Genomic DNA, 11853 nt, shown 5'->3' on the forward strand with positions numbered 1-11853 from the left:
GATTGCTGCAATAGTAATTAAAGCAAATGAAAACGATCTGTCAGTTCTAGTCAAAAACATATTTTTAAATTTGTTTACTCTTTTTTTAGTTTGTTTTTTTTGGTGTTTCTAAATAAATTAATAATAATAAAAAAAAATATATATATATATTTTAATCGAAACGCAGACACTAAAGGAAAACTTGAGTGCGGTGTCATGGAAACGCGTGACCCTTCAACACTCCTTCCGGTTCACTGTAGTCAGAACCCGGAGGTTTGACGCGGGAAACCGGAGAATAGAAGAGCTTGATTGCTGCAGTCATCGGTGTGTGTTTACATCAAATATCTCCACCACCGGGAAACACAATTATACATTTATAAAGTCCTTCTTTACCCAGTAAGTAAGTAAGTGCAGAAGAAGTTTGTATTGTTTACTGCTGAAGTGAAATGAAGCCGGTTGAAGAATCGCGTCCGCTCCACATGTTACGAACAGCGGCGGTGTCTCTACTTAGCTTTTCGAGCCCTAAAATACTCTATAATGTGATATTTACAGCCCATGATGAATTAAATGCTGTCTGTGTGAGTTAGGAAGCTCACAGCCGCTGTTCTGCTGTAATAACATACAGATGTGAGCAGGGTTGCCAGGTGTTCACAACAAATCCCGCCCAAATTGCTACTCAAAACTAGGATGGGGTTCCACCGGTACAACTCAGGCTCGGGGGCGGGTAAAATACACGTTTTCTGGCGGGGTTCCCATTCCAGGGGCTAAATATCACGTTATTGGGGTCGCTTCAACCCGCGGTGACAGTGTTGAAGTAGCCCAATTCCGCGGGAAAACCGCAGACCTGGCAACCCTGGAGACGAGTGTGATATAGAAGTGATTTAAAGTCTTCAGAGCGAGAAAAAGCCTAATATAAATGATTGAAACTCGTCTGCTGATAATGCGATGTTATTTTATGGCTTGTGTTTATTTACAGAGATGGGAGACACTCTGGAGTTTAATAACATTCATACGGAGGTGAAGGGATCTTGGGTAGGTGATGCTGAACTTTCACTCAAGTGTGGAGGCTTTCTGTCTTCAGTAGGTTTTTGAGGAAAACATTACTGGATTTTTCTCCGTATAATGGACTTCAATGGGGACCAACGGGCTGAAGGTCCAAATCTCAGCTTCAAAGAGCTCTACAGGATCCCAGCCGAGGAATAAGAGTCTTATCTATAGAAACCATCGCTCATTTTCTAAAAAAATAAAAAAATGTATATACTTTTTATAACTACAAATTCTCATCTTGCACTAGCTGGACTTCACGCATTACGTAGTCACATTAGAAAGGTTTTTTGTTAATACAATACCTACTATATGTGACCCAGGACCACATAACCAGTCATAAGGGTCAATTTTTAGAAATTGAGATTTGTGCACCATCTGAATACATAAGCTTTCCATTGATGTATGGTTTGTTATGATCGAACAATATTTGGACGAAATACAACTATTTGAAAATCTGGAATCTGAGGGTGCAAAAAAATCAAAATATTGAGAAAATCATCTTTAAAGTTGTCCAAATGAAGTTCTTAGCAATGCATATTACTAATCAAAAATTACGTTTTGATATATTTACGGTAGGAAATTTACTAAATATCTTCATGGAACATGATCTTTACTTAATATCCTAATGATTTTTGGCATAAAAGAAAAATCTATAATTTTGACCCATACAATGTATTGTTGGCTATTGCTACAAATATACCCCAGCGACTTAAGACTGCTTTTGTGCTGCAGGGTCACATATGTTATGCATTTACTCATAAACTTGCTGGGATTGTTGTGTTTAGCTACAAACCTTAAAGAACCTACAGAGAGTGTGTAATATACATGAGGATAGCTATACAGAAGAATAAAACGCTGTAGAGTAGTAAATGATCTCTGCTCATTGCTGTTTGTGTTTGTTGTCAGAATGATGGCCGTCTGAGGTTCGGCAAGCAGTCGGTGGTCTATAAAAGCCACAAAACGGGGAAGGTGGACAGTATCCCGGCTCCTGAGCTCTCTGCGGCCCAGTGGCGTCGCGTCTGTCTGGGTCACGGGATCAAACTGGCCACCAGCTCCGGAGACGTCTACAGATACGACGGCTTCAGAGACACAGTGAGAGAACCCACCGATCAGGGGCTGTGCGATTTGGGGGAAAATATCAAATTGCCATTTTTTTGACAGAGATTGCGATTTGATTTGCGATTTTATTTTTTGTTCGTTGTCTGTCATTTCGAAGCTTAAGTTGCATATGGTTTTCTTTAGTTTTAATTTGCCTAACTATCGATCTGACACAGTAGACGCCATAATCCCACTCTGTCTCTCTCCCGTCCCGTGGTCCGTTTTTTTTTAATGGTGGGTCTCATGGCAATGTCATGGCAGTCATGCATATGCTCTGGAACGGAGTAATATCGCGTCCACATCGCAGGCTCTGCGATTAGGAAATCGCAACGTCTCAAATCACGATTTTGATTCGATTTCGATTAATCGCACAGCCCTACTGCATATCCATAAATGTAATTAGGGCTGGGCGATATGGCCAAAATATGACCACTGTATTTTTTATTTTTTTTTGCATATCAACTGAGATTGATATTTATCGCATTATTCATGTAGCGTTAATAGGGAAGGAAATACTTTCCACATGTTTGTCAGACCTTGAGAATAAATGTAAACATTAGAGGTTGACCGATGGTGGATTTTTGAAGTGAATGAATGAATGATGCATTTATATAGCGCTTTATTGTGTATTGTTGTACACCCAAAGCGCTTTACAATCATTTTAAAGATTTTACAGATGCCGATAGCTAGGTTGGACCACACTGGCTGATAACAGATTAATACACCAATAGTTTTGTAAAATGGATACTGAACAAAAACTAAAACAGTGCTTTACTATAAAAAACAAAACAGTACCATACTTTGTAAATGACTAAAAATATCAATATTAGTTATATATTAATCATTAAAGTTGAATAGAACATTCACAGCTTATTAACTGTTAACAGAAGCAACTTTGAAATTAAAACGTTTTAGTAAATATTGAAATAACACTAACAAGGAACAATATTTCTACAGCTTTTATCAACCTTAGTTAATGTTACAAACGGAGTCTTGTTGTAAAGAGTTTCCATTTCATCAGTCATGCTTAAAGATCATCTTTAAATATCTACACAAATACCATAGCATTGGAATTACATATATATGGATATTGTATGTATACTGTCACACTTTATTTTAGAACACGTGATGATTATCTAATCAAAATAACTAAATATGTTAGTCACAGATAGCTCGCAGGTATCAGGGATCACACACACCGGACGTGTCGCGTTCAGTTCAAGCGGTGGTCTAAAACAGTTTATTTAATCACCAAATGGGCAAAAGTTCAGTTCAAGAATAAAAAAAGCGGCGTAGATGAGTTTGAAGTTAAAAAACACAGCAAACGGAAAGAGAAAGCGCAGTATGTAATGAAGCATACAGACTTTATTAGAGCTACAGAAACACAAACGTTTCGCTGAAAAATACACAATTCTACAGCATAGGGTGAAACCTTTATGTACATTAACAACGATTTGGGACAAATATAATGTAATTTAATGGAAAACTATGTCAATGGCGCGGCAGGATTTCTTTTGGCTGAATGAACATAAGTTTGCGTTCTCACGTCACGGCTTTAAATCTGCACCTTCGCTGCTAACAAATGCATTAAAGTGACCAGCTGGATATAAACTAATGCAAATAGATGGTAGCAATGGTGACATTAAGCATTTGCATCAGACTTGCTTGTGTTTTGGTCACATTGCTTTAACCGCTTGAAGAAAAACTAATGTTCGCGTCCTCTCAGCCTTGAAAGCAAACTGCTGTTCTTTCTCCACTAATGCAGCATCTAGTCAACAAATTAATCACGTAGTAATGATATGAAAACATGCACTATAGTGTACTGTATACACACCGTTCCGTTGTCGGTTTTAAATGCGCATCTGAAGTGTCCCACTCTGTTCAGCGCAGTGTCGCGTATCAAAACAAACAGCACGTGCTGTCAGTGATTCGCCTCTAGAGGTCGCTCTCGCTCTCGTACTGTATAATGTAGGGTGGAACGATTACCGGTTTCACGATAAATCACGATAAAATGCCCTGACGGTTAGTATTACCGTTTAAAATTTAATTATCATCAAAACCAATGACAGCGGAGCTTCTCAGCAGCTCCAGCGATGGACACAACTCGGAAAAAATATCGGCATGGATTTTTGCCGATAGTTCCAGCATTCAACTATCGGTGCCGATTAATCGGCAAAACCGAGCAATCGGGCGACCTCTAGTAAACATAAATTGTTTGCTCGCATTAAACCCCACAGAGCTACGTTTTAATTTAGGCAGGGCTCCAGACTGCGACCATTTTTTCTGCCGGTGCGACTAATTTTTGTGAGCGGTCGCACTGGCGCGACCACCGCGTTGTCCAACTCATAAGCGCTGCCATCTCTGTTGCATTTGAGAAACATCAAATGGCAAACGGAACGAAAGCGAAACTAAACCGCGATACGTTTAGCTGCGCAGCGCAGACCGTTCATCAGCTCGAACCGTGACGCAAACAAACTTGTTCGAGCTCAGAACAGCTTTACTCGGGAGCCAAAGTTGATTTCGCGACACTGTTACTGCACAGATGCAACAGTGCTGCGAGATCCAGTGAGAAGCGTTTGAATTCGCCGCACAATGATAAGGTTGCTGCGAGATCTAGTGAGAATCATTCAAATTCTGCACAGAATTCTCTGTTATAAACAGCGCTGACATACGTCAGGAAACCAGAAGCGGTAACGCTAACTGTAACCATGGTGTTGTGGTAGAAATAGTCGAATGCATTACATCATTCATGGCAGGGTTTGTACAGCATTTTGAGAGAGAAATTTGAGCACTTTTCAATGACTTTCAAGCATTTCACACAACTATTTCCAGCACTTTAAAGCTCTAAAATGATCCAGTTTGAATGTTATTTTTAATAGGATGACCAAAATATACTTTGTGGTAAACAAACACTTATGTAAAATGTAAAGTACATTTAATAAGAGTGGAATATATACATTTTCTATATAAAAATGATTTTGCACCTGTTACTGTTGTTAATAAAAGTACATTTTGTATGCATCTTAACTCAAGCTTAGTGCTTTACTGTCAAATCTGTATAAACAATAAACAAAAATGCTGCCACTGCCCTCAAATGTTAGTCTGGAGCACTGTTAGGGCCGCATTTTGAACTCAATTCTGGTTTCTATTTAATTTATTTCTAGATTCTGTGTTTCGATTCAATACAAATTTATCACAAATGGTGTCTAGTGAAATTAATTAATAAAACTTTAACAGTTCGATCATTCATCTAAAATGTAATCAAATGAAATTAATTTACAAAATATTGCATTTTTATTGTCAAGCTAAATGCTGCACAACACTTGTATAAATGAATGGAAAAAAAAAACCTTGGTTGTATGATATTCCTTAAAAATAATAATTTATTCTTATTACTTTGGGAATTATATTTTATTATACGATAGCAATATATCTCTGTTATAATTTCAAGCTAAACCAGACTTTTATTTTGAATGGTTGTGTGGCAGTTTTTCTCAAGTGAAAAGAAGTAAAGCTGCCAAAGTGATATTTAGATCAATCCATATCGAGTAAAAATGTCCAGAGCTCATCGTAATTGACATTTTATTGCAATCTCGATATGATACTGTTTATCGCCCAGCCCTAAATGTAACACTTCCTTTCTGCTTCTGCTTAAATGTTTGTTTTTTTCCCCCTGTGTCAAAGGAAGTGCAGTGTGTGTGTGTAATTCAAGATGTTTCAGGAATGCTTTTCTCCAGGGCTTAATCACTGGCCTCCAATAATGGATTTGCTGTGTGTGCGTGTGATGTCAATGTGTTTGGTGTTTATCATTAAGCAGTGTTCCGTATCTCTGGAAGAATCTGTAACATGTAACATCATTGTTCCGTCTTTACATTAGGGGGAAAAAAGCCATGTTTTGAGGATCAGGGAGAAGTGTGTGTGTGTGAGAGTTGCTGGTTTGTGTGATGCTAATGCGATCGTGAGGGATTCGCTAAGCAGTGCCAAGCTCATTAGCGCACAGATGGACGCGCACACACCTGGTGGAGTGACATGTGGAAGCCATTGCGCAGCGCTGGATAAATAAACAGGCTGATTGAGCGTGCTCCGCATCAGCCTCCGGCCGGATTACACACACCTCTGCCTTCCCAGAAGGCCGAGCGCCGCCGCCAACTCTCTTTATTAATGAACCCCACGACTGGAGGAGAGAGAGAGTCAGGGGAAGTGAGGCATTAATTCTGTTTATCTCTTCTTTCTCTTGCTCTCAGGATTTTGAGAAGATCTCAGCGTTTTTTAAAGCAAACTACAAGGTTGAGTTGGCGGAGAAGGACATGTGTGTGAAGGGCTGGAACTGGGGCACTGCCAAATTCACAGGTACACGCACACTACTAGCAATTAGGGATGTAACGATTAACCGCGAACCGGTTGAAAATCGATTCAAATATGTGACGATTCAGTGTTTCCCCTGCCATTATATTAGGGGGGCGGCCCGCCCCCCCCACGGCACCTTCCGCCCCCCTTGCTTATTTAATTATATTTTCTCTATAGCGCCAGATCACAACAGAAGTCATTTAAAGTGACCTTTCCTATAGAACAGGTATATACCTTGTTCTTTTATTAAGCAAACTAAATAGCCTTATGTTATTTATCTTATTTACAGGACGGCATGTCATTTCAGTCTCTATGTTATGGTCGCGGTCTCTGCATCACGCACAGCGGAGTTCCTACCCGATGCGCGCGCGCACACACACACACAGTGAGCCCACTCCCACTAGTATTTGTAAATATTAAGCCGCAAAACGAATCATATTTAAATATGAATTCTGCGTGTCTCTGTGTTAATGAATTGCGCAGACGTGCGGTTTTGTGTAGTACTCGTACTGAAACGCTCGTGACTCTTCCGGTGATATTAACGTCTGCCGTCTCACTAATGAGGACATAAATACATGAACAACATCTCCAGAACTGCTCTGAGAGTCACTTCATCAGCATTTGACCGTTTCATTTGAGTAAAACTATCATCATGTCATACACATCATGTCATCACAGAAATGTAATGGTATTCACGGCAACCCGTCAAAATAAAAGTTAGGTTTAATTCGAGGGCATTGGCAGAAATATATTACTATTGTTGAGTAGAATGTACGTAACAGGCTGCTACTACTACTACTAAAATGATTAAAACCTTATTTTTAAGGAATAAGCATACAATATTTTTTCAATGTTTTAATTGTAATATTAAATGACCTTTATTTTCCAAAAAATAAAATTTGTTTAATTTTCATTACTTAAAAGATAGATTAAATGAATGTTTTATGCCTTAAAACAAAATGTAAATACACAACACAGAATTTCTGAGCAAAAAAGCATAAGGCTATTGTAAGAATAAATTAAACTTGTTTTATGCTTTCAAATAATTAGACATGCTAAAACAGAATTTGGTCGTGTCTTAAATCTCATTTTGTTAAAAAAAAATCGTGAATCGAATCGTGAAATCAAAATCGTGAATCGAACCGTGAGTTGAGTGAATCGTTACATCCCTACTAGCAATCCATGATATTAAAGTCCTGTCCAATAAAAATCCACTAATTATGGCTGATAGCCGATAAATAACCGATATGAAACTTCTGTGCTGTTTTGTTGAAATAAATACTAAAGTCAGTCATTTTAAATGCTGCAAGTCAGTTTTATAATGCACAGTATGATAAAGTATATATTCAGTTTAAGATTTGCTGAAGGTTATGTTGTTTAACCATATTATTTAATTAGTGTTTTTAAAGATTCTCTTTGCGTCAGCATTAGATGATGGCAGAGGTCATTTAAATCTAAAATATGGAAAATGAATGTGTATGTACAATGCAGACCGATATTAACAATATTGACTGATACAGATAAATAAAAAAAACTATCAATATATTTCTTTATGCAACTCTTCTGTTAGTTTATTGCATTTTTTAAAGCATATTCCCAATATCACATCAGGCATCAAAATATTAAACTCTGATGTAGAAAAATTGTTTAATTAAAAAAAAGTTTAGTTTTAGTTTTTTCAACATTGATAATAATCAGAAATGTTTCTTGAGCAGTAAATCAGCATTTTAATTTTTTTTTTTTTTTTTTATTCAAATAAATGCAGCTTTGGTGAGCAGAAGAGACTGTTTCAAAAACACAAAATCTTCCCGACCCCAGACTTGAATGAGTGTATATTGCTTAAAAATGGTAAAATAGTGAGGAGAGCTAGTCAAAAACGGCGACGCTTGCCCAGTATGACATGTCTTCGTCTGCGCTCAGGGTCTCTGCTGTCATTTGATGTGAGCGACAGTCCCGTCTTCGAGATCCCGCTGTCCAGCGTATCCCAGTGTGCAACGGGGAAGAATGAGGTGACGGTGGAGTTTCATCAGAATGACGATGCGGAGGTGTCACTCATGGAGGTCCGCTTCTATGTGCCTCCCAACACCGGAGACGACGGCTCAGACCCTGTGGAGGTGTGTGTGTGAGTGAGTGTGTTTGAGAGTGTCAGTGTGTGTGTGTCAGTGTGTGAGTGTCTGTGTGTGAGTGTCGGTGTGAGTGTCTGTGTGTGTGTGAGTGTATGTGTGAGTTTCTGTGTGTGTGTGTGTCTGTGTGTGTCTGTGTGTGTCAGTGTGTGTGAGTGTCGGTGTGAGTGTCTGTGTGTGTGTGTGAGTGTCTGTGTGAGTTGCTGCTGTTGGTTCTGATGATGATGATGACGATGATCATCTCTCGCTGTCGCAGGCATTCGCTCAGAATGTTCTCTCAAAGGCAGACGTCATCCAGGCTACCGGAGACGGCGTGTGTGTCTTTAAAGAGCTTCAGTGCCTTACGCCGAGAGGAAGGTAAGCTGAGTCTTTGTACAACAATACACATCTTCTGCCAGAACGGTTGATTAGTTGGAGCTAGTTCACCAATCATCTTCACGTCGTTAAAAACCCTTCAAGACTTTTGTTCCACTTTTTGGTATATAGTATTAGGGCTGGGTAAAAAATATAGATTTCTCGATTTTAATCGATTCTCATTTTTATGAAACTATCGATTCATAAATCCCAAGAATCTATTAGTCTAGCCTGTCAGATAATGAAGGGAACATTGTAGCGCCTCCCATCCTATACATTGCAATAAGCTTTGTGATTAGTTACTTTTGATATGAAACAAAGTCTGAGATTTCAAATTATGTCCATTTTATTACAATATTCAAATATGAAATGCCATTTTGGCGCAGTTTAATGTGGAGTGACAGATCGCTGTGAACTGATCGTCTCCTCCGCTTTAATAGCAGTTACAGCATGAAATAAACATGAATGAACATCCGAAGGTGTTAAAAGAAACTTACCGAACATGTCTCATTTCTCATGTAATCGCTCAATCAGTGTTTTAAACGCGGAAAGATAACAATAGCTTGTAAACAATGTGTCACGTAACGTCACATTTACCACAGAAAAACAGGAACTCATTAGTCAGCTGGAGAAATGAACTCTAGAGAGGAGATTTTGCTAAATATGCACCATATAGCATTATATTCATTATAATATTTTTCCTGTTCTTCAATATTTAATTTGTTTGAATAAATCCGTCAAGTTTTTGTGACAACCACCATTTAAATGTTTATATTTCAAAAAGCGAATTGGAGTAGAAATATAATAATGTAATTTAAAGTTGAAGTTAGTATTATAACATTTAATATCACAAAAACTTCATTGAGTATATTTTAAGTGTTTGTATACAAATCAGCAAATTTATTGACTCTCAGGTATATTTTACAGCATTAGTTGAGAGATTTTTTTTTTTTTTTCTTGAGAATTTGCCATGTCCTGTACATGATATATATCCAAAATAATCCATATCGAATCGAATCGAATCGCAAGCTTGTGAAGGATAATCTAATCGAATTGTGAAATTTGTCAAACCCCAGCCCTACGTAATATTAGAAGTTAAAATTAACATCAAAACTATTACATACATCAATGCTATTTATTTTCAGAGATAATCACACTCAAATAAAAAAGCATTTGTATAGAACTCAATTGCACATAAGGTAGTTTTCATAAAAACTTGTTTTTGTGCAAGCATACATATGTAATGAACCGTAATTAAGCGCCCTCTAGTGTTTTTTCCTGAGTGATGCACATGGCCTGTATTGTTACTAGGGATGCACCGAAAATGCTTTGTAATCATTTATTATTTTCTTAAATAATATAAAGTGTTTTTGTAAGACTTTTTAATTTAACTCTACTTTCAATGATACTGAATTTAAAAACACAAGCCAATAAAATAACCACACTTTTGAAAGTGTAACAATAAAATTATTAAAAAATATTAAATACGACGCCGTCGTTAAATTAACAACAAAACAGTACAACGACAAACTCACTCATAGAACTTTAATGAACAAAACCAATAAAAATACACCATGCTATAGGCCTGATATAAAATAACTTACACAAAGCTTAAATATAAAAAACTGAAAATCAGCAAACACTGTGGAACCAAATAAATAAGAGACGGAGAACGTTTATTAGCAAAATGAATAAGAAAGCTTGGAGGCACGGCATACATCTTGATAAATAAAATAAATAAATTACACCGTGTTTAAATAAAGTAAAAATCAGCAAACACCAAATAAATAAGAAACTAATGTTAAAAAAATCTTCCAAAATCATAAACGGCAAGTCAACAGGCTTCTCAAAATCCACACATTTCGTTTCGAAACTCAATCTTCCGCTTCAGTTTTTAATTGTAGTGTCTGTTCTCTAACTGAACTAAATGATTAAATTTGTCAAACCCCAGCCCTACGTAATATTAGAAGTTAAAATTAACATCAAAACTATTACATACATCAATGCTATTTATTTTCAGAGATAATCACACTCAAATAAAAAAGCATTTGTATAGAACTCAATTGCACATAAGGTAGTTTTCATAAAAACTTGTTTTTGTGCAAGCATACATATGTAATGAACCGTAATTAAGCGCCCTCTAGTGTTTTTTCCTGAGTGATGCACATGGCCTGTATTGTTACTAGGGATGCACCGAAAATGCTTTGTAATCATTTATTATTTTCTTAAATAATATAAAGTGTTTTTGTAAGACTTTTTAATTTAACTCTACTTTCAATGATACTGAATTTAAAAACACAAGCCAATAAAATAACCACACTTTTGAAAGTGTAACAATAAAATTATTTATTCGGGCCAATACGGTACTATAAAAAAATCAAAACGGCGGTGCCGCTGTGGGCAAGTGACGTAACCGATGTTGTGGCTTAACACTGTCGGCATCGACTATCACAGCAAGCCTGTTTGTGACTGTTTGAGTGAGTTAGTGTCTGTGTTTCAGGTATGATATCCGTATCTACCCCAGCTTCCTGCACCTGCACGGGAAGACGTTTGACTATAAGATCCCCTACAACACCGTCCTGCGGCTCTTTCTGCTGCCACACAAGGACCAGAGGCAGATGTTCTTTGTGGTGAGTTTTGTGTGATTCACACCAACAAAGACAAACTAAACTTAATGCATTCAAATAAACAGACTGAACAGCCCTCTACGAACACCTTGGCAATTGAATCGCCATTGGCTAGTAAATTTTTTAGTTTACTCGCCAGACTGATAAATATATATATATATATATTTGTTTGTTTGTAAAATGGCACAGTTTTATAAATATCTGAAAGTACACTCTTAACATCAGTCAGTCAAGCATTATATGATAATCAAGTATTATTTAATGGTAGAACTTTAGTA

The 11853-nt window shown here is 37.3% G+C and overlaps 1 protein-coding gene across 2 annotated transcripts in view; it reads left to right on the plus strand.

Annotated features, from left to right (window-relative positions):
• Window positions 1-230: 230 nt before the first annotated feature.
• Window positions 231-11853, plus strand: part of ssrp1a (structure specific recognition protein 1a) — a 22661-nt gene continuing 11038 nt past the window's right edge. The window contains exons 1-7 of one of the 2 annotated variants that reach the window (XM_016549422.1): window positions 231-379; window positions 956-1011; window positions 1933-2118; window positions 6369-6474; window positions 8392-8585; window positions 8851-8951; window positions 11449-11578. In XM_016549422.1, the coding sequence (XP_016404908.1) occupies window positions 958-1011; window positions 1933-2118; window positions 6369-6474; window positions 8392-8585; window positions 8851-8951; window positions 11449-11578 (771 nt within the window). In that variant the 5' untranslated portion in view covers window positions 231-379; window positions 956-957. The remainder of the gene's footprint in view (window positions 380-955; window positions 1012-1932; window positions 2119-6368; window positions 6475-8391; window positions 8586-8850; window positions 8952-11448; window positions 11579-11853) is intronic. The other variant, XM_016549421.1, reaches the window with a different exon arrangement.

Source organism: Sinocyclocheilus rhinocerous, unplaced genomic scaffold, assembly GCF_001515625.1.
Source record: "Sinocyclocheilus rhinocerous isolate Xijiao unplaced genomic scaffold, SAMN03320098_v1.1 scaffold1696, whole genome shotgun sequence".
Lineage (NCBI taxonomy): Eukaryota > Metazoa > Chordata > Actinopteri > Cypriniformes > Cyprinidae > Sinocyclocheilus > Sinocyclocheilus rhinocerous.